This window comes from Saccostrea echinata, unplaced genomic scaffold (genome assembly GCF_033153115.1).
Source record: "Saccostrea echinata isolate AGI-Se365-2 ecotype Australia unplaced genomic scaffold, CSIRO_AGI_Sech_v1 ptg000001l, whole genome shotgun sequence".
NCBI lineage: Eukaryota > Metazoa > Mollusca > Bivalvia > Ostreida > Ostreidae > Saccostrea > Saccostrea echinata.
This window is the reverse complement of record NW_026889750.1, coordinates 2,230,060-2,250,395: the sequence shown is the minus strand read 5'-3', so window position 1 is coordinate 2,250,395 and position 20,336 is coordinate 2,230,060. Positions and strand designations below refer to the sequence as shown.

The window sequence follows — 20,336 nt, the reverse complement described above, 5'->3', positions numbered from 1 at the left end:
AACTAAGATCTATACTTTGCGAACACTCTTTATTTAGCACTAATACCCGTTTTCTAGGCATTACAGTTGGTTTTACACAACTATTACAGAAGCCTCTTTTTAACTTGTTGTTATTACATTTAATATTTATACCGTCAACTTCCATTTCTTGTTCTACTTCAATTAACCGCTCTGGTGAATCACGCATAGTAGGATCTATATCTAATCCATATTCTTCATTTCCCGAATCAGAATTAGAGTATTGATAATTGTTATCAATAGTAGAGTCAGAACCATATTCCATTTCCGTATCTTTACCTCGGTTATTTGCGTTAGGTGTTATTAGATGGTCATTATTTACCTCGTTTGAATTTTCATTTTTGTCTGTTTCGCGATTGTTTAAAGCACGAGCACAAATTCTCCTCCTTAACTCTTGTAACGGGATGTCGTCTTCATCAGAGGAATTTTCGCGTTCGACTCGTTTTCTATTTATCATTCTTTGTAAGGCTGGCTGCTCTACTTCCTGTTCAGAATTTTCGCTATCAGACTCGTTTTCTGGGGGTACTACATACTGAGTTTGTCTTAAGGTGCGTTCTCCAGAATTTTGTGGAATTTCTCACTCATTAATTCGAGCATGATGAAGGTGCCTTGCGTGAGCTTTAGTGGAGGTATTATTTAACTGATTTTTAACAACAAAGCTAACGGGACCTGTTTGTTCAACAATGCGGTAATAGGGTACCCATTTTTTATCTAGCTTACCAGTCCTCCGATTATTTTTTAAATAAATAGGGTCAACTATTTGAAAAGTTTCTTCTTTACTCCCTTTATCGGCTCGTAATTTCTGTTTATGCTTTGCCTCTTTCAAATTTATGTAAACATTTACAAATGCCTTATGTTGCTGTTGAATTGCAATTTTTTGTTGATCCTCCCCCAAATACCTCCTTCAATATAGTATCTAATGGTAAAACTACATCCCTGTTATACAATAAATAAAAAGGAGAGTATTTAGTTGATTCATTGGTGTGATACCTAATGGCAGCTAGTGTTTGGTTTATATAAAGATCCCAAGTTTGTGTATCTTCTTGAACCTTTTTAGCCATTACATCATGCAGAGTTCGATGAAACCTTTCTACCTTCCCGTTACCCTGTGGATTGTAATAAGAAGTAGTAATGTGATGAATATTCAATTCCTTTAGTGTTTCTGCTACCGCCTTATTAACATTTTCAGTACCATTGTCTGTTAATAGCTGTAAAGGACACCCGTATCTTGGAAAGATCTCGTCCAAAATTATATGTACTATATTTTCAGCGGACTTATCTGAGACACTAAATGCTTCCGGCCACCCCGAGTAAATATCTAACCAATGAATCGATGTACTTGTTTCCAGACAAAGTAGTCGGGTATGGACCTGACAAATCAAGTGCGATTTTTGCAAAAGGATAAGGTTGAATTTACGTCTCGTGCACAGGAGGTTGACTTTTTCTAGCACCCCTAGTCTGTCAAATAACACATTCTTCTATATAACTGATTAACTTTTTATAAAGATTGGGAATGTAGTACTTTTGTCGGATAGCATCATAGGTCTTGTCTACAGCCATATGCCCTAAATTGTCATGATATTGTTTTAGAGTAAGTTCTTCTAACTCTGCTGGGATAAATAATCTCAATTTTGGTGACTCTGAATCACCATCTGACAAATAATAAAGCAATTCATCAATTTCTATAAATTTCTTTTCTTCAAATTGAGTAGCTTTTCCCTTGTTAAATTTTTCCCTCAATTTCATTATCTGCTCATCTGAATTTTGTAATTGTTGAATATCAATACCCTCTGGTAGTTCTAAAAATGGTTTATTAAATCATCAGGTACCGATAATTCACAACTTGCAAATTTCTTGGGTTCGATTCTGTTAGAATTAATCACATTGAGTTCAAAAGCATTTTCATTTACATCTGTTTCATTGTCTTCCTCATTTCCCTCATCATTTTCCTTACTAATTGTAGACGGAAGTCTGGAAAGTAAATGTGCACAACAATTATATCTACCTCAATGTACTGTACTTTGCAATTGTAACCTGCTATACTTAATGCCCAAAGTTGTATCTTTTTATTTTGCATGGGGGCATCTAATAGGTACTTTAATGGTTTGTGGTCAGTTTTTATAGTAAAAGTGGCGTTATGCAAATAATGATCTAACTTTTGTAATGCGTAATGAATAGCAAATGCCTCTTTCTCTATTGTGGACCACCTAGTCTGAGTACTACTAAGCTTATGCGAGAGATAATATATGGGTTTTTCCTCCTCCTCATTAGTTTGCTGTGTAAGAACCGCTCCAATACAATTTTCACTAGCATCAGTGTAAAGTACATACGGTTTGTTTACATCCGGGTCTGCTAACAAAGGTACAACAGTCAAACTTTCCATAAGAAAATCAAATGCAATTTGACATTGTTCGTCCCAATTAAACCTTGCATATTTTCTTGTAAGATTTATGAGAGGTTCCGCTATTTTTGAAAAATTGGGAAAAAAACGTCGGTAATAACTACACATGCCAATAAACCCTCTAACCTCCCTTACTGTAGTTGGCGCTGGTAATGTTCTAATGGCCATTATTTTCTTTTCATCAGGTTTAACCCCCTCCGGGCCTATAACAAAACCTAAGTATTCTGTTTCTTCCTGGAAAATTTGCATTTCTTTAATTTTAATTTAAGACCATGCTGCAAAATTCTCCGAAAATCTCCTCTATATGGGCTTGATGTTCTTCAGGTGTTTTCGAAAAAATGACAACATATCGTCGAGATAGGCAATGGCAAATTTTTCGCATCCTTGTAAAAATGTTTATAAGCTCTTGATATACTGCGGGTGCATTACTTAAACCAAAAGGCATTCTGTTAAAATGAAATAAACCTTTATGACAAGCAAATGCAGTTGAACTTGCCAATATCCGCTTTTAAGATTTAGTGTAGTAAAATATTTAGATTTATCCAATAAACTCAGGATATCATCTATTAGCGGAAGTGGGTAGGATGCTGGTCTTACAATTTTATTTAATGACCGAAAATCTACACACATTCTTTGCGTTCCGTCTTTTTTTCCAACTACTACCAACGGGAAAAACCTCGGCGATTGTGATCATTGTATGATTTTTGCATCAAGCATTTTATCAATTGCTTTATCAATAATTTGTCTTTTGTTTAGCGGAGTTCTGTAAGGTCTGTTTTTTATTGGGAGGTGGTCACCAGTTTCTATTTTCATTGTTACAGTTTTAGTGTGCCCTAACTCACTATACATTTTAGCAAACAGATCTTTGTTACGTTGTACAAGTTGCCTTGTATAGGATTTATATTTTTCGGACGCATCTACTTCGTTTAAGTCTAATGTATGTAATGGATATATGCCGAATACTGTTCTATATGTAAAATTATCAGACTGTTTGAGGCCCGTTAGGGTGAAGGTGAAGTATGAAAGCCTTAGCACCAACGGTTACAAAAGTTATGACCAAGGTTAAAAGTGGATAAAATTTTGCAAAACTGAGTCAAACTCCAAGGTCAAGGTCAAAAGATCAAATATGGTGGTACCCAAAGAAAGGTCTTGTCACAAGGAATACACATGTGAAATATGAAAGCCATAGCTCCAACCAATCAAAAGTTATGGGCAATGTTAAGTTTTTGCGGACAAACAGACAGCTAGACGGACGGACAGGGCAGAAACTATATACCCCCGAATCTTCGATACGGGGGCATAAAAACCAATGGAAAGTGTTACTTTTAAGGAGGGTTAAAACTCCATTTTCTTCTTCATGGATTTGCATGGTATTTTGTAGCAACTTAATTTCCTTTCGTTTGCTTTCCCTAAATTTGTTTTTCCCCCAACTTTTTTTTCTAGACATAATAAACCTTGTTTTCACTCTACATGTTGTTTTTTAAAACTGTCCGATTTTGTTATCACTGCCGTCCGATAATATGTTATTGGACAGGTAATGACTATTATCGGACGGCTACAGGTAATGTTTTAGATTGCAAGAACATAGGCATGACGTCACAGCAATGTTTTAAAGTTTGTTATCTCCCCCGCTGTTTTTATTGCATTTATCTCTCTTTTGTAAACAGATCGAACTGTACATACAGCGCTCCCGGGCTTCAATTGATACGCGCGGTTAGACTGATTTATGATCATGATTGGCACCTTACGCGTGTTTCTTATTACACGCACTGACTCTTTAAATATTAAACCGGGTTCCTCATTAAGACAGTCATGTAAATTTTTAATCTCTATCAACCCTTCATATTTTCTTGGAAAGGCGGAGTTTAATTTTCCGTAACATCCAACTGCAATTTGCGGTTTTATTAAAACCTTCTTATTTATTCTCACTAAAGATGAGATATGGAGATCTTCTAATTTTACATATGTTTTTTCAACTCTCAAACACCCTAAATCAAAATATATTCTGACCCCATTCGCTTTTAACCAATCTCGTCCTAAAATGACACAACGATCGAGTCCCTCTGTAACATAAAATGTATGATTCATGGTAACCTATTCATAGAAAATGCTAAGTCTGCTCTACCTATCACTGAAAGTGATTCACCATTTGCAGCCTGCAGATATGGTTTTTCTTTTTTATTCAGAGCTGGTTTGACCTATAGATTATTATACATTTTTCTACTAATAAGCGAAACTTCAGCCCCAGTGTCTACTAATGCCCTATATCTCATTTTCCCCAATTTCATAATACAAGAACTTGGATTTCCAGTTAAACAAATCTTATATACATTTTTTCTACCACAGTTTTGTCCCCCTCTCCATCGGCTTCAACATGAAGAGAGTGTCTTAGTTTTCCTGCTGGGTTGGGTTTCTTTTTGAGTAGTAATATGTAGGCCTGTGTCTAAACGACCTATCGAAACGGCCAGAATATCTCTGAGGACAATGTCCGCTAATATGATCATAATTTTCACAATGCCAACACTGTAAATTGTATTCCCCCCTGTTTGGTGTTTTTGAAATTTCATTTATGCGTGACCTGTTCCTTTGATTTCCCATATTTTTTCTATTCGTAAAAACTTGTGCATGACAGAATTCTGCTCTGTGACCTACTTTACCTCATCTGTGACAGTGCTGATTGCGGAAGTGATCTACTTCCATGGGTTCAATTTCACGAGATGGGACTTCTGGAAAATGTGGAGTTTCAAATAAATTTGGAATTGACTTATTTATCAAAGGGTGATGCGACAAGGAGTCATTAAGTGTGTCATTTGTTCTTAATGCCAAACGTTTAGTACGCAGTTTTTGTTCATGCATTGCCATTTGAACTGCGTTTTCCAAAAGTTTTTGGATTTCTCCGTAATAATATAATTTCATTCTCACAAAATCAAACAACATACCATCACTAAATATGTCAACCAACTGATTTTGAACAATTTGATTTTTTGATTTTTCAGGCGAATATGCATCTTCCGCTACCTGTAATAACCTTTCGGCAAATACTTGCACACTCTCATTGGAAGTTTGTCTCATTTTTCTCATAATTGCCAATGCGTGTTGGGGGTCAGTAATTACTGCAAATCGACTTTTTAAAAGATGTTTTAAGTCATTCAAACTAGGTAATTCACTCGAAACTTCAATTTTCTGTCAAATATCTCTTAACAAAGTCCCCCACAGACCCTTTACATGTTACATACGCGATTTTTGGAATATCTTCACCAGCCATGTTTGACATTTTTGCGTATTTCTCAATATCTTTAATCCACTGTTTGAAATTTGTAGGACTCCCCTCAAAATAGGTAATGACCTGATTAATGGGTACTGAAATGGCCGCGGTTAATGATTTAACCTGGTTTAAAATAGAATTCATTTATTATTTTATATTTTTATCATCATCATCTCCATTTTCATTCTTTTTGCCCCCATCAGGAAAGTACCCTGAACTTTCATGTTTTTCATTTTCTTCATCCAAATTTCTCGTATTTAACATTTCTGTTTCAGACATTTGTTGAGTTAATTCTTCTAATGCTCGATTAAGCTGTTCCCTGTGTGTTGGAGCCTTTGCCATTGTAAATGCATGAAATAATTTCCTTTTAATTTAGGATTTGATGCTTATTGCGTAAATTTAACAAGGAAATTCAATTAAGTTTTGATTTACATGGGCATCTAAAAAGTTAAGTAGAAAAGAGAAATTGTCTCACCTTAAGTGTCTCTGATCTTACTGTATTATTCAATAGTAGCTACATGTATCCTTCGTACTTCACAAATCCCGGTCAACGAGCACCAAATTGACTTAGCAGGTGTAAGCCGATAACAAAATTTGTCAGTTTTTTGAAAAGTTTATTAAACCTAGCAAAAGTTTTAAAGATCCTTCCCAAATATTTAAGAAGAGCGTAGAATTAAAACTCCAAAAGTAATAATTAAGGTGAGGTCCAAAAAAATTAGAGTCCAAAAAGTATTCCAAAAGAGTCAAAGAATTTTTCGGCAAAACAGGGTATATTGTGCTCAGAGGGTATTCATGGTCCGGGATATAAAAATACTTTTCATTGGCTGTCTTACCATTGCCATGTCACCTACGCTTTGTCCGTAGGTCTGTCCGTTGACCTATGAACCCCAACATGGCACCACCCTCCAATCCAGGTATACCTACTTTAATAATATTTATGGACTCCGTTCCAATCTCTGCACCACAGGAGTTCTAGCCCTAAGCTCTTTTACTTATCTACTTTAAAGTTCCCAATTTTATTACTCTTGGTCAAGAATCTTAATAGTAACTTTGCATTTCCGTTAAAATTTTATTACTTGGTATCGATGAACTTGTTTGGTCTAATTTGATCAATTCCATTATAAAATGATTTACAAAATTATAGTTCATTGTACCAACAACAAAATTCAATTTGTTCTAACAAGATAATTATAGTTCATGAACATAAAGTCCCTTTTCCAATTATAAAGTCACTGTATGTGGTACACTAATACTGTACATCCTTGTTTCATAACCTTTTATTTTATTTTACTGTCACTACTAAGTTCACTATTAATAACTAAAATGATTAAGATATGATATAGTCCAAGTTTAAAATGTTCAAATAAAATGTCTGTTCTAAACATTATAGGTTTACAAATTCCACCTTCACAATTCTTCACTAGAATAAATACTGTGAAATCACTTATTATCGTGAGAGTTTAATTGATGTTGTCCTCCACGAAATGTAAAAATGGCAAGGTACAATCAAAGTACATTTCTTCAACCACGAAATCAAATCCCAACGAACCTACATTTATTCGTCAAAGCACGAAAATCTGACCCAACCAAAATAAGTCTAAGTGATTTTACAGTAATCTGAATTTTTTCAGCAGTAATATGCTAATGAATTATATCCATATTGAAAAAAATATTATAAAATGCTTTAAATAGAAATAGCCCTATATTTGTTTCCAAATGACTAGAAATGAAGCAGTATTAAGTATTATTTTATAGTTGTAAATATGTCAATGCATGTCTTTAATTCAATTAAATCTTCAATTGCTTCAGAGATTTGTTTGTTATATAAGCATTATCAAGAATTTGAGAAGTACTTAAGCTGCTATTCATCCGTTTTGGAGGCTTTAATTTTGTGAAAAATTTGTAATTATGGGTAGACCCTCAAATTTCCAAAATGCATCCCTTGTAATTTATGTTCGTCAAAAATCATACATATTTATTTAAAAAGATCGACAAAATTGTTCGGCAATTTTTAAGATATTAAAAAATGTTATAACTATTACTTTCTAAGAAAAATCAGAGGAACCGCTAAGCTCTTTTTATTTCTATTAGACTCTACACCTACGGCGCAATCAATGACAATGAAAACAGCAACGACCCAAATAACTGAAGAAAAAACATCAACAAGCACAGGATCTGTACCACCAACTACTACATCATCGAATAATCGTCCTACAACATACACAGGTATATATATCAGCAATAACATCTTCAGAAACACAAGTTTGTACTGCAAATACTTCAACAAACATGGTGTCTTGTATAGATCTAGGCACCTGATCCCACGTCTGGACTTTCAAGGTCCAGGATTTGTATTGTTATTAACATTGAATCATTGACCGCTTTTTAGCTTCTTTAGCTCTCGGCTATTCTGATCAAAGAGTGTCCGGCGTCTGTCTGTAAACTTTCCACATTTTCGACTTCTTCTCAAGAGCCACTTGGCCAATTTTAGCAAAACTTGCCCCAAAGCATCCTTGGATAAAAGAGATTTCAATTCGTTCTAAGGAAGTACCGCATCCTCTTTCAAGGGGAGATAATCAAGAATTCGTGAAGATTTGGTAGCATCTTTTAAAAAAATATTTCTCAAGAACCACTGGGTAAGAAATGATAAATTAATTAATTACCCATCTGCTTTCCATATTCCCAAATTTTAGTTCGTTCTCGTCAGTTGAGGCAATGAGCAGAATGCTCCTGATGACCATCTGACCGCTGTTTATATCGTATTACGTTGCTAGAGAAATGACGAACGATCCCCCCCCTTTTCCCGCAATGTGACCTGCACCGGAAGTTTATCGTGCTAAGCGATATCGATGTATTTAAAAACAATGCCAGATCCGCTTTAAGGACATACGCAACGTTCCTTACCTACTGATAATTTTTCAAGATATTCTTAACTTAAGATTATAGTGTCATTAGATGTTCGTATACAAAAAATCAGCATGCATTACCAGGGGTTTTGAAAAGATATCAATTGATGAAAATTCTTGTATTAATCAAAGAAAAATATACAAAAATTACTAAACATATATTCTAGATGTTTTGTTTATCCAAACTTGTTTTAGAAGAAGTGTACAATAGCATATATAGACATTAAAATGTAGCACACAGTTCTTTTAAGTTTTGGAACTCTTCAACTCCTGGGAAAAAGACAATAAAGTTCAAACTATGTTGCGTATGTCCTTAATTAGAGTTATGTCAGTTGGAGGATCATACGACTGTTTATAATGTCGGAATAACATAAATAGTAGGTTATTCACACGGTTACGTTTATGGGAAATGCCTGTTTATGTGTAAATTTCGTATAAGATTATTTGTTATCTTAACGTTCCCAATTAATGAAGGAAACTCGGATTTACAACATGTCGATAAAAACATGTGACATTAAATATCAAAATCATAAATCGTAGCATTTACATAGGAATTTATAGGAAATATCTTAAAAAATCTTCTTCTCGAGAACAGCAAAGCCATGATTAGTCATATTATGATAGAAGTACATGTATCCTTAGGTAGTGTAGATTCTAGTTTGTTCCAGTCATGACCTCTGGGGGTAGGACAAGGCCAAAACAGGGGGTCAAATTTTACCATAGGAATATATAGAAAATATCTTTAAAAATCTTCTCTTCAAGAAAAGCTAAGCCATTACTAGTCATATCAATACAGAAGTATCCTCATGCAGGTAGTGTAGATTCAATTTTGTTCAAATCATGACCTCCGGAGGTAGGGCGGGGCCAAAGCAGTGGGTCAAAGTTTTACATAGGAATATAAAGGTGTAATGGTTAAGGGGCATTTGAGTAAAACACATTGAAGACTTCAAATAGTGGAATGACCTAACAACCATTGGAATGGACTAGCCAAACCAAAGGGTATATAAGGCAAAGCTTTGGGAAGGTCTGGCATTCAGAAGCTAGCTGAAGAAGTTGGATGTAGAATCAACAATAAAGAAGTTAAGGTATTATATCCCAAATAGCAACAGATTCAAAGAAATTGAATACAGATGTGTTGGGGTTGAATACTGAGTATATTTAGACATAATTCCCATTTATTATTATTAGGTTGTAAGGGTGGGATGTGTCCTAAATTATTTTGGTAAGAGTTTAATTGTGTGTTTAATTAATAAAAAAGTAAATTTTAAAAGAACTTGTCTGGTAAAAAACCGTTTTCGATTGCGATTCTATTTTAATGCATCTTTCCTCTAGAGTATTTATTGATATTCTTATTCTTTGAATTTTTATTTTTAAAAAATCGCTTGTCCCCATACACTTCAATGCAATCTTTTTTTTTTTTTTTTTTTTTTTTTTATTAATTACTGTTTAGTTAATTACATTTTTGAAACTTTCTCTTGGTAAATCCTTTTCTACTGTAAAATGCTTTAAATTAATATTTAGAGTAGTATGTGATTCAAGGATAAAAAATTTGGTCCTATTAGGGTTGGAAAACCCTAAGGGTAAGAGCAAAATAAAAGTATAAAAGTTATAAACACCAGTGGCAAGTGTCCTAAGGAATTTATGTTAAGTTCTGTGTGTAGTAAATCTGAAGAAGATTCAAAACACCGGTTCTTATCTATCAATAGGAACCTAGGGAAAAACACGGTGCAAGTAGTACCTTACCCAGTACTCATCTCTAGATACGAGTTAAATAAGTTAAGTACTATGTGATATACCCTCAGAAAGAGGTTTCTTAAAAATCATTCCAATCATTAACTCAGACAGAGTAAAAGGAAAACCTCTATATTCCTTGTAAGAACATGATCATACATGTTAAATAGAAAATATGTTTAAAATCTTTTCCTCAAGAACAACTAGGCCATTATAAGTCATATTTATACAGAAACAACCCTAGTAATTGTAGAATCAAGTTTGTTCAAATTATTACCCCAGGGGTTTGGGGGGACAACAGAGGGTCAGAGTAAGAATATATAGGACTCATATTGAAAAAAAAACTCATCTGCTCAAGAACAGCAAAACCATGATAAGTCATATTTATATATATGGAAGCATCCTCAGGTAGTGAAGATTCAAATCTTTTTCAAATTTAGGGTGTGTAGGGTGGGAGCACAATGAGAGATCAGAGTTTTAAATAGGAAAGCATAGGGAAAAAGTTTTAAATTCTTCTTTTAAGAAGAGCAAATTTAGCCATGAAAAGTAATATTGATACGGAAGTATCCTGAGGTAGTTTAAATTAAAGTTTAATTAAATTAAAGAGTGCCCCCACCCACCGTCCCATTCAATACTGAACTGATTTCTGCTTCTTCCTAGCCAATGTGCTCAGGTGACCGATGTGGCACATGGGCCTCTTGTTTTATATTCACCTTCTTCATAGATCCATTGAATATAATATTTGCCTTCACATAAAAGATATATATGTATTTTGTTAGCTTGCATTATGCTAACAAATAAAAATTATGCAAGAGTATAACTTCCACATAAGGTAAAAATATTGAATCAAAACTACATTTAATTCAGTCGTCAAGTTATATCGACTTTACCTTAGATAAATGTCAACTTCATTTCCCTTTTATTTGAAGTTTGTTTCCTACTTGAGAGTTTACAGCTATGATTGGAGGATAGATTTGTGTAAATTCAGTTTCAAATTTGCATAAAAGTAACTATAATCTTGACAAGAACTAACATGTTCAAAACATTCAAAACATGTATGACATCATTTTACCTTTCCTTGTAGAATAGGTAAAAAGATGTTTACTTTCCTTAAATACTCTTATGAAAGGTAAAAAAGGAGGCACTTCCAATAATAGAAACTCAGAAAGACAATCAATCAACAAAGTATCTACAAGCCACTGACATAGCGGACAGGTCTACCGCATAATAAGGTGGTTTTAGCTCTGCGTACGAACTATTTCTAAAACGAGGCAAGCTATTGACAAACAAGTAGAAGAAACAAGAATATCAAAAATTTCGTTTAAAGTCATCATTTTGCAAGTTCTATGGTCGATACAATGACATTGTCAGCAAATACAGTCTATCTTTAAGTCGAATGCTGGCTGAACTTTTTCATACTAATTGTAAGACCATTATTTACAATAATCTACGGAATTTTCCGTTTTTTCTGATCATGACAAGGAGCACACGACGGGTTACTCCTACAAGTAAGAGCCTCGGTTAAAGTCCCTACGCTCCTTATATACCTCGGACTCTTACATCCGAAGGCCATTTTCTAACGAGCTCGTTCCGCCTGAGATTTTGGGCGGAACATATAATGCGTGAAATAAACTTTAAATGGGTAATTCTCAGGTACCTATGTGTTTGGAAGGTTTATAAAAGTCACAAGAAATCTTAAAATCCATTTCATTCCGTATGGTCCAATGAAACGATACAAATTTGGAGCAGAGCAAACACGGACCTCAAAATTAAGAGGTGGAATCAAGTGCCATGGAAGAGTGAGCATCCCCTGCCGCCGTGTGCTCCTTGTCATGAACAAAAAAAACCCGGAAAAATCCGTAGACGGTTCAGTGTATAAATAATGGCCTATCTATTACGCAAGTAAGTTAAGGCTAGGAATAGGCATTTCTATGCAAATAAACTAATTAAAATGCCTAAGGACTATATCCATTATACAGAGAAAGTTAAAACTTATTGGTAAACATACTTGGTACCCACGACATTACATAGGCAGTACACATTATGACGTCAAATTATGACGTCATTGTTCTTTACTACAAAAGACTATAAAGGACATTAACAAAAATTATTCGGTGCAAGACCGTGCTCTATTTTATTTAACTGAAACAAGGTATATATAGAAGCAAAATATTCCAAGGAGTGCTGGTATTGCTGCACAAATTTCAACAGCTCAGTTGTTAAATTACTATATATTTGTAAAGTTTTAAGTTGAATCAGGGTAAAAATGTACAGTCCGGTATAAGATTCCTCAAATTCCAATCAAAGGAGAAAATGTGTGCAGACAAGTTCATTGTATCGACAATAAAACTTGCAAATTGATGACCTCAAACGAGACTGTTGATATCCTTGTGTCATCAACTTGTTTGTCAATGACTTACCTCGTTGTAGAAATTGTTCATACGTAGATAATTCTCTTGCGTATCGAATCAACTGAGAGAAATAAACCTAATATGCAGTGTGATAAGGCTATATTGCCACATAAGTAAGGGAAGTTGACGATTAAAAAGTTGAAATCATCACGTTTATCATAAAGCTTTGTTGTTAGGTTACCATTAAAATCTTTTTTAGTAAAAAGCAGTGATTAAATAAATGTCATGTATATATTATCATAGTAATAATTCATAGAGATAGAAAAGATCATTGTTAATGTTCAATATTGCAACATACATTTAAACAACCATTCAAAGTATTGATCTGAATAAGTGGAAGGTAATTATTAACAATTGCTACAATGTTACTAAAGTTAACCGCAAGAGAACTCTCCCTTCTTACAAAACTTGTGCTCACAATTTATAGAATACCAGTCTAAAATGCTATATTAACCCTCCCAGAGTAATTTCTTTCATTCACAGTGTTCGATGGAAAAAATTTTAAAGCTCTCATATAATTTTTCATATAAATGCAATGAGTATTTTGATAGCCCAGCTACCCATTAAATTGCTTATTACTTTCAATAATTCTCTTTTCACCTTATTTTATCCTCTTTCAATGAGTAAAAAGTCTATAAAACAGTTTGTCATGTGTTTACAACTTTGTGATATTTAATAATTTGTTTGAAATGGGTTCTCCATGGGCCATTTAACGTGGCGGCCCCGCCACAGTTAAATTCCTTAGCGACACAGTTAAAAAAAATCAGTGCCATAGTTCTGCCACAGTTAAAATATTAACGACACAGTTAGATCGTCGTCGTCAGTAAGATAAATATATAAATTTATAAACCAAAGGAATCTCAAAATTATGTACCTTTTTCCATTTTCTAATGCTAAACCGTCAATTTACTCTAATTAGGTCCCATTGATTGGCTTGCACAAGCAATTATCTTCTAGACCTCGCTGGACAATTAAATAAAAAGAGACAAGCCATTTTTTCCACACTTCACGATAATTGCTAATGAAAATTTTATATTAATCAATTCACTTGAATAGTACTACAGATAACAACGTCTCTAAAATTGCATTGGCACTGGAGTCACACATCGCATGTGTATCGTAATCATGTATATTTGTAATGTTGAAAAATTAACGATAGATCCACCAAAATATTATTGTATGTCTCTAAACTGCTTAAGTATTTTTTTAATTCACAAGTTTTACTTTATTTCGGTCTTTAGACCGATAATTGCAAAATTAATATATATATTGATGTAAGCTTGATTGTGTGACTTACCAGAATTTCACCTGTCCTTTAATGAACACTTTAATTTGTCTTTTGCAAAAAAAAGTATTATTATTATTATTATTATTAAAAAATAGGGTTTAATGCTTAACACTTGTTGTTACTAGTACTTTAATTTTCAGATTCTATAAGCTAATATTTGTTTATTTATAAGTACGTATGTGTTGGGGGTGTCTTTTCGACAGTATGCATATATTTTGTAGACATTTTTTTTTACACTACATGCATGTTTAATCGATATCGATTGATTATTTTTTTTATTAATTTTAATGATCAATTTGCCAAATAATAAATGTCAGTTGCGTATTAAACCATTGATTCATTGGGTTGTGTATTTTTCAATTTATTTCGTGGTTCCTTCACGAAATCGGTCGCGAAATGACCGTGAATATTAGCACTTCGCGTAAGTCTTGTGCCACAGTTAAATTTGAAATGATGGAGAACCCTGTTGAATATCTAAATATTATCACCATGTTTCAAAAATTCGTGAAAACGACGCACAATTGAGTGACCAAGAATGACGACCGAAGTTTTACCAATGAGGACATGCTAGAATAATTTTACTCACCAAATACGCGATAAAATAAATTACAAACTTAAATAAACGTCAGTCTCCAAGACTGCAGAAGAGGCATAGTGACACGCCACGTGGCCGGAATTTTCATTGTTAAATTTTGATTGGTCAATCTCTGCCTTTCCTAAGACATGAAACAAAATAACCATTATCATGCATCATTATACAATATTTCAAACTTTATCATTTACGGAGGACACAAAGAGCTAATCGATAGCAAGTCAGTATGAAACAATGGCCTAATTATTTTTATAATAAACATAAGTTCAACATTTCGACTCAGTCGCAAACAAGGTTATTAAAACTACTATGGAATTGGCGAAATGTTGATTTTAAACGTTATTGTTGATGTCTCGTGTATCATAATGATTACTACTGAATGATGATGAGTTTTGTAAACTTCTCTTTATTAGTTTTTATTCATAACATTTTTAATAACTAATCTATAGAAATATGCGTTTTAAATTCTTACATTATTTATCAAAGTCATCAGAAAGTGCCATACATGTGGAGACGCTAATTCATCTATTTCCTGTGATACGAGGACAATCTACTTGGGAAATTTACAGAACTGTGCATCGGATGAACATTTTTGCATGACTGACATTGTTCATGACGGAACTGCCTATCCAAAAACCTTTAAAAGGTCAGTGTATAACAGTAAGATTATATATATATATATATATATATATATATATATATATATATATATATATATATATATATATAATCTCTCTCTCTCTCTCTCTCTCTCTCTCACTCTCTCTCGTATTTCATATACATGTAATAGTGATAACTTCATACATTTCAACCAATGACTATCAAGTTAGCGTTGCCCTTTTGAACTTTAATCATTCCTTTTTCATATCTTTGGGTCAAAGACAGCTTATTACATGTATAAACAGCATTTTGTGAAATTTTGTGAATTTTTTCAAATAATTCACTTCTTAAATAATTCAATACAGAAACATTATTGAAAATTTATTTAAAAATAAAGTCAATGAGGAATGGCTCCCTTCTTTGATTGAGCAAAAAAATTGCAAGGAGTAAAGATAGATGTATATAGTCATCTGACAACTTATAGAATATATGGAGATACCCTTACAAAAATGTACTATATTTAATTCTAGTTTACTATAGTTAACTATAGTAAATACAAGGGGTGATCAAAAAGTTTGCGAACTATCTCTATATTTACAAAATCACAATTCAGATCGGAATGAAATTTGGCACACATATAGTCATAGACAGGTTCTTTAATAGCAGATGTTAAGTAATGTTTTGCTCCATGTTTGTGACGTCACAATGTGAAAATGACGTCAATATATAGATAACTTGTGACAAAACACGATTGAATCAGTCGTACTCGAGCAACGAACGACTTTAAAGTTTAACGTATATCTGAAATTCGATCTTTGCAGTTGCACATAATAACTTCGCAGTACAGTTAAGGCTACAAAAAGGAGGCGGGGCCTAAGTTTTACGGGAAATATTTACTATAACATCACAGAAACTAATATTTCTCAAACATACATCAAAATGAAGTGATCTGCGATTTTAAACTATAGGAGATAATTAAACTACATCGAAACTTACTATAACATGCCTTTTTGTCGTTAGTTAAATCCCACATAGCAAGATTTAAACAAGTCTCTGATCGAACTGCACTTGTCGATATGACGTCATTCCGTAAAACTTTACGCAGTTTGTATGCAGTGAGAGGCAGATCAAGTAATATTTTCACAACAAAGAAATGTATTTTATAAATAAATAAAATATTATTTGCAGATTTTTAGGTCATTAATTCGGATGTAATGCCCTCTTTATGATTTTGTTCATATATTTCTCGTACATTTCCTAATTAACGGATACCTCCGTATATTTGTATGCAGGTACATTGGAGGATGGTCTAAGAGTCTTAACAAATCGATCTAGTGCAAGGGCATACCCTCAATGGATCATGACAAGTTTTTAATAATAAACTCTAGAAGTATTAAGCTATTTGAAAAGTGCTGCGATCCTGTTGAAATCTTGAAACTGAATTAATTACACATGTGAGTTAAGGCTAGGTATAGGCGTTTCTATGCAAATGAGCTAATAAAAAATGCATAAGAGGTATATTTATTATTCAGAGAAAGTGTTGATTTATTTTCTTACGCATACTTAGTACCCACGATATGTTATAGCCAGTACACATTATGAGTATGCATTCGTTCAAATATGATTTTAACAATGAAATAGTAGAATCTATATAGGATTGCAGCACTTTTCATAAACTACAATGGGTGTTAAAACTATTTAAAAATTAAACTTTGAATTTTAACTTGGTTATCCAAGACAGAGTAGTCGGGTTGTGATGCTCACCATGCTCATTCTGGGAAAAGATATCCTTATCCGACCATCCTATTGCCGAGATTTGGCCATTTGTGACAAATGGACTATTCTTGTTATAAGAAAGTAACTTGCATTATAAGAAATTTAAGACTCGGAAAATCTTTTAGCTTCTGTGAACAGAACGCTACGGAGCATGTCACGTGACAGTGTGGATCTCGTGATTCGCGCAAGGGTAGAACAGAGTTGTAGATGTGCATTAGAATTGGAGAGGGCTACTTTAAAAACAATAAACACTGAAACCTAATGTTATTTCTTTTATGGAAGTAATTCAGTTAGTTCGCGAGCTTTTTGATTACTCGTACTTTGATACTTTGATTTACTATGACACTTTACTGTAGAATGTTTTTAAGATTTGAAGCTCAAAATCTCTAAAATTCAATTCCAATGCTGTTGAATTTGAAAATGATATGGTATATTATTTATTATAAGAGGGCCAACATTTAGAGAACCACGATCTCTTAACTCGATCATAATTTCATAAATATTATGAATATTACGCCAGATGATGAGCTAAACATGAAAAAGAAAGCCTTGACACTTTGTCAGAATGGATTAAATGTATCAGATGGATGTTGTTAAGCAATTGAGGGGCAATATAAAAACCATCTATCTGTCTTCATTAATTCAGAAGTGAAAAAAGAATTAGATAGCTAACACAATCAGTACGTACTGGTCCCCGCTGACAAAGCAGGTAACAACATTGTCTTTGTAAGGCTCATTATTTAAATTTTATTTTAGAGGAACTAGGAATTAGTCTGCGAGTGGTAATCCAACCTATACCCACAGCTCCCCTCTTCAAAACATATGTTTGCTTTGAATATTTTTAATATTCCCAGCAATCAAAATGAATTTGAATTATCATACATTTACTGGATTCCAAAAACTCCATAAAAATCCTTACAAACAAAGATACAGAGCGGGTTCCAGTAAATGTCCTACCGAGCCTCTTTCTTTACTTCTCATTTAAATATTTTCAGCAGTGAAGGAGAAACTTCACGAGTATTGTACAACAGTATATTCGAGAAGTGGTATAAATCAGATGTGGATACTTAAAAAATCCAAGGAATTTTTAGAAAATTTGAAATCATAAAATATTAACAAAATCAATAACATCAAAACGAACGACTTTTCAACACTTTATACAACCATTCCCCAAGATGAATTAGAGTCCAGGCTTTTTGACATCATTGACAGCTGCTTTTGCAATAAAAATAGAAAAATGTAAATATAATTACCTTGTCATTGGTCATTTGCAAAACTATTTTGTTAAAAAGCATTCTGATTGGCACACAAGTACTCTGAAGTTGATATTAAAAAGATCCTTGAGTTTCTGATTGACAATATCTATGTGGTTTTTGGAGACCAGGTCTTCCAACAATCTGTTGGAATACCCATGGGTACCAATTGCGCCCTGTTGTTAGCAGACCTATTTTTGTATTCATATGAGGCAAAATTTATTTATAAACTTCTGCATGAGAAGAAGAAAACACTTGCTGTGGCCTTCAACTCGACATTTAGATATATAGACGACGAATTTTAAATAACTATAATTACTTCCATTCATATGTCGACTCAAAGTATCCCAGTGAGCTTGAAATAAAAGATACCACAGAGTCTGACACATCTGTTTCATATTTGGATATTTTACTAGAAAAAGGCATAAATGGTAATCTAACAACAAAGCTTAATGATTAACGTGATAACTTCAATTTTTTAATCAACTTCCTTACTTAGGTAGCAATATACCCTTATTACCTGCATATGGGGTTTTTGTCTCCCAGTCGATTTGATACGCAAGAGCATGCTCTGCGTATCAACAATTTCTAAAACGAGGCAAGCTAACAAACAAGTTGATGAAACAAGAATATTAACAGTCTCGTTTGAAGTCATCATTTTGCAAATTTTATGGTCGATACAATGACCTTGTCAGCAAATACAACCTATCATTAAGTCAAACTCTGACTAACTTTTTTCATACTGATTGTTAAGTCATTATTTACACACTGAATTGTGTACAGATTTTTCCGTTCTTTCTGATCATGTCAAGGAGCACACGGTGGGTGTGACCGGTCGGTAGGGGATGCTCACTGCACCTGATCCCATCTCTGATGTTTTTGGAAGTCCGTGTTTGCTCTGCTTCCAATTCGCATTGTCTAAATGGACTTTGAGCTTGAATACTGTTCGTTATCTCCATGTTTCATGTTAATAAAGAAGTAAAATTTCTATTTAAAAAAAAATTGATGTATGAATAAGAGAACATAAAATAAAACAATCTCAAATCCATTGTAAGAAAATTTTGATTTACCTATAGTGAAACTTTTGATACACTAAAGTATAAACTTTGATACTATAGTTAAGTATAATTAACTAAAGTTTATGTTTGTAAGGGTACCTTCGACACCTAGGAGTCTATTAAGACTTAATGCTCTTTTTAATTGACTAGGTGTGTGACGGAGGAGGAATGCCGAAACAAGTGGCTCCACCAAACGTCAGATCTGGAATACTGTATCAACTACGGCAGTGTCCCAATGACGGGACAATACAGCTGTCACTTCTGTTGTGTCTCCGACGGATGTAACGCCGGACAGGTGCCGGAAAAATCCACCTATTATTCTAAAGCCTGAGTATTTCAGAGGAATAATAAAATGTTGTATCATTCATATCAATAAACAAGGAGAACAATAAATTTTGATTATCATTAAATTAATGATTAATCAAATTGCATACTAAATACTAAAATGTCCCATGCACAAATGTATCAAACACACAATTTTTTAAATAGGATACAGTGTATTGTTACCTTGGTGTATTGTATATTTTATTGCCTTTGAGGAAAAATCCGATTTTGATGAGTTTTTCTTGAGCTGGCAATATTTTTAAAATAAAGACTTAAATTCTTACACAGTACTCTGTGGAAGCCTTGCTTGTTTCCTTCTTTCTTAAAAACAGTTAGATTTCGAAGGCAGTGTGCTTCATCTTCATTTTCGTCAGCATTAGAAACTAACCCACAATACGCACTGTATAACATAGGGTGTTTTGAAAAACAGGATAAATGAAATATATTATCATTTTTTTATTTGAAGACCACGTTAAACCAACGCTAAAATATAATAACATACTATGATATCTAGAGTACATACTCCATTCTTGATTTCTCTGATTTAAGTTTGTTTAAATACACAAATCTGTTTTTTTAAACGCACATTCAATAATTTTCCTTGTATTTCATACAAAATCAGTAAATTTCAGTGATCTAGTTTGAGATAATTATGACTATTTTTGCCGGATACTTGTAAAATTTGCATTTACAAAAATGATAATTAAAATGTT

The 20,336-nt window shown here is 33.4% G+C and overlaps 1 protein-coding gene across 1 annotated transcript; it reads left to right on the top strand.

Annotated features, from left to right (window-relative positions):
* Nucleotides 1-7,804: 7,804 nt before the first annotated feature.
* LOC133181645 (uncharacterized) lies at nt 7,805-19,636 on the top strand. Its single transcript, XM_061316201.1, has 3 exons — nt 7,805-7,910; nt 15,099-15,258; nt 19,450-19,636. The coding sequence occupies exons 1-3, from the start codon at nt 7,805-7,807 to the stop codon at nt 19,628-19,630; spliced, it is 447 nt and encodes a 148-aa protein (XP_061172185.1). The 3' UTR covers nt 19,631-19,636.
* The last annotated feature ends 700 nt before the right edge of the window (nt 19,637-20,336 follow it).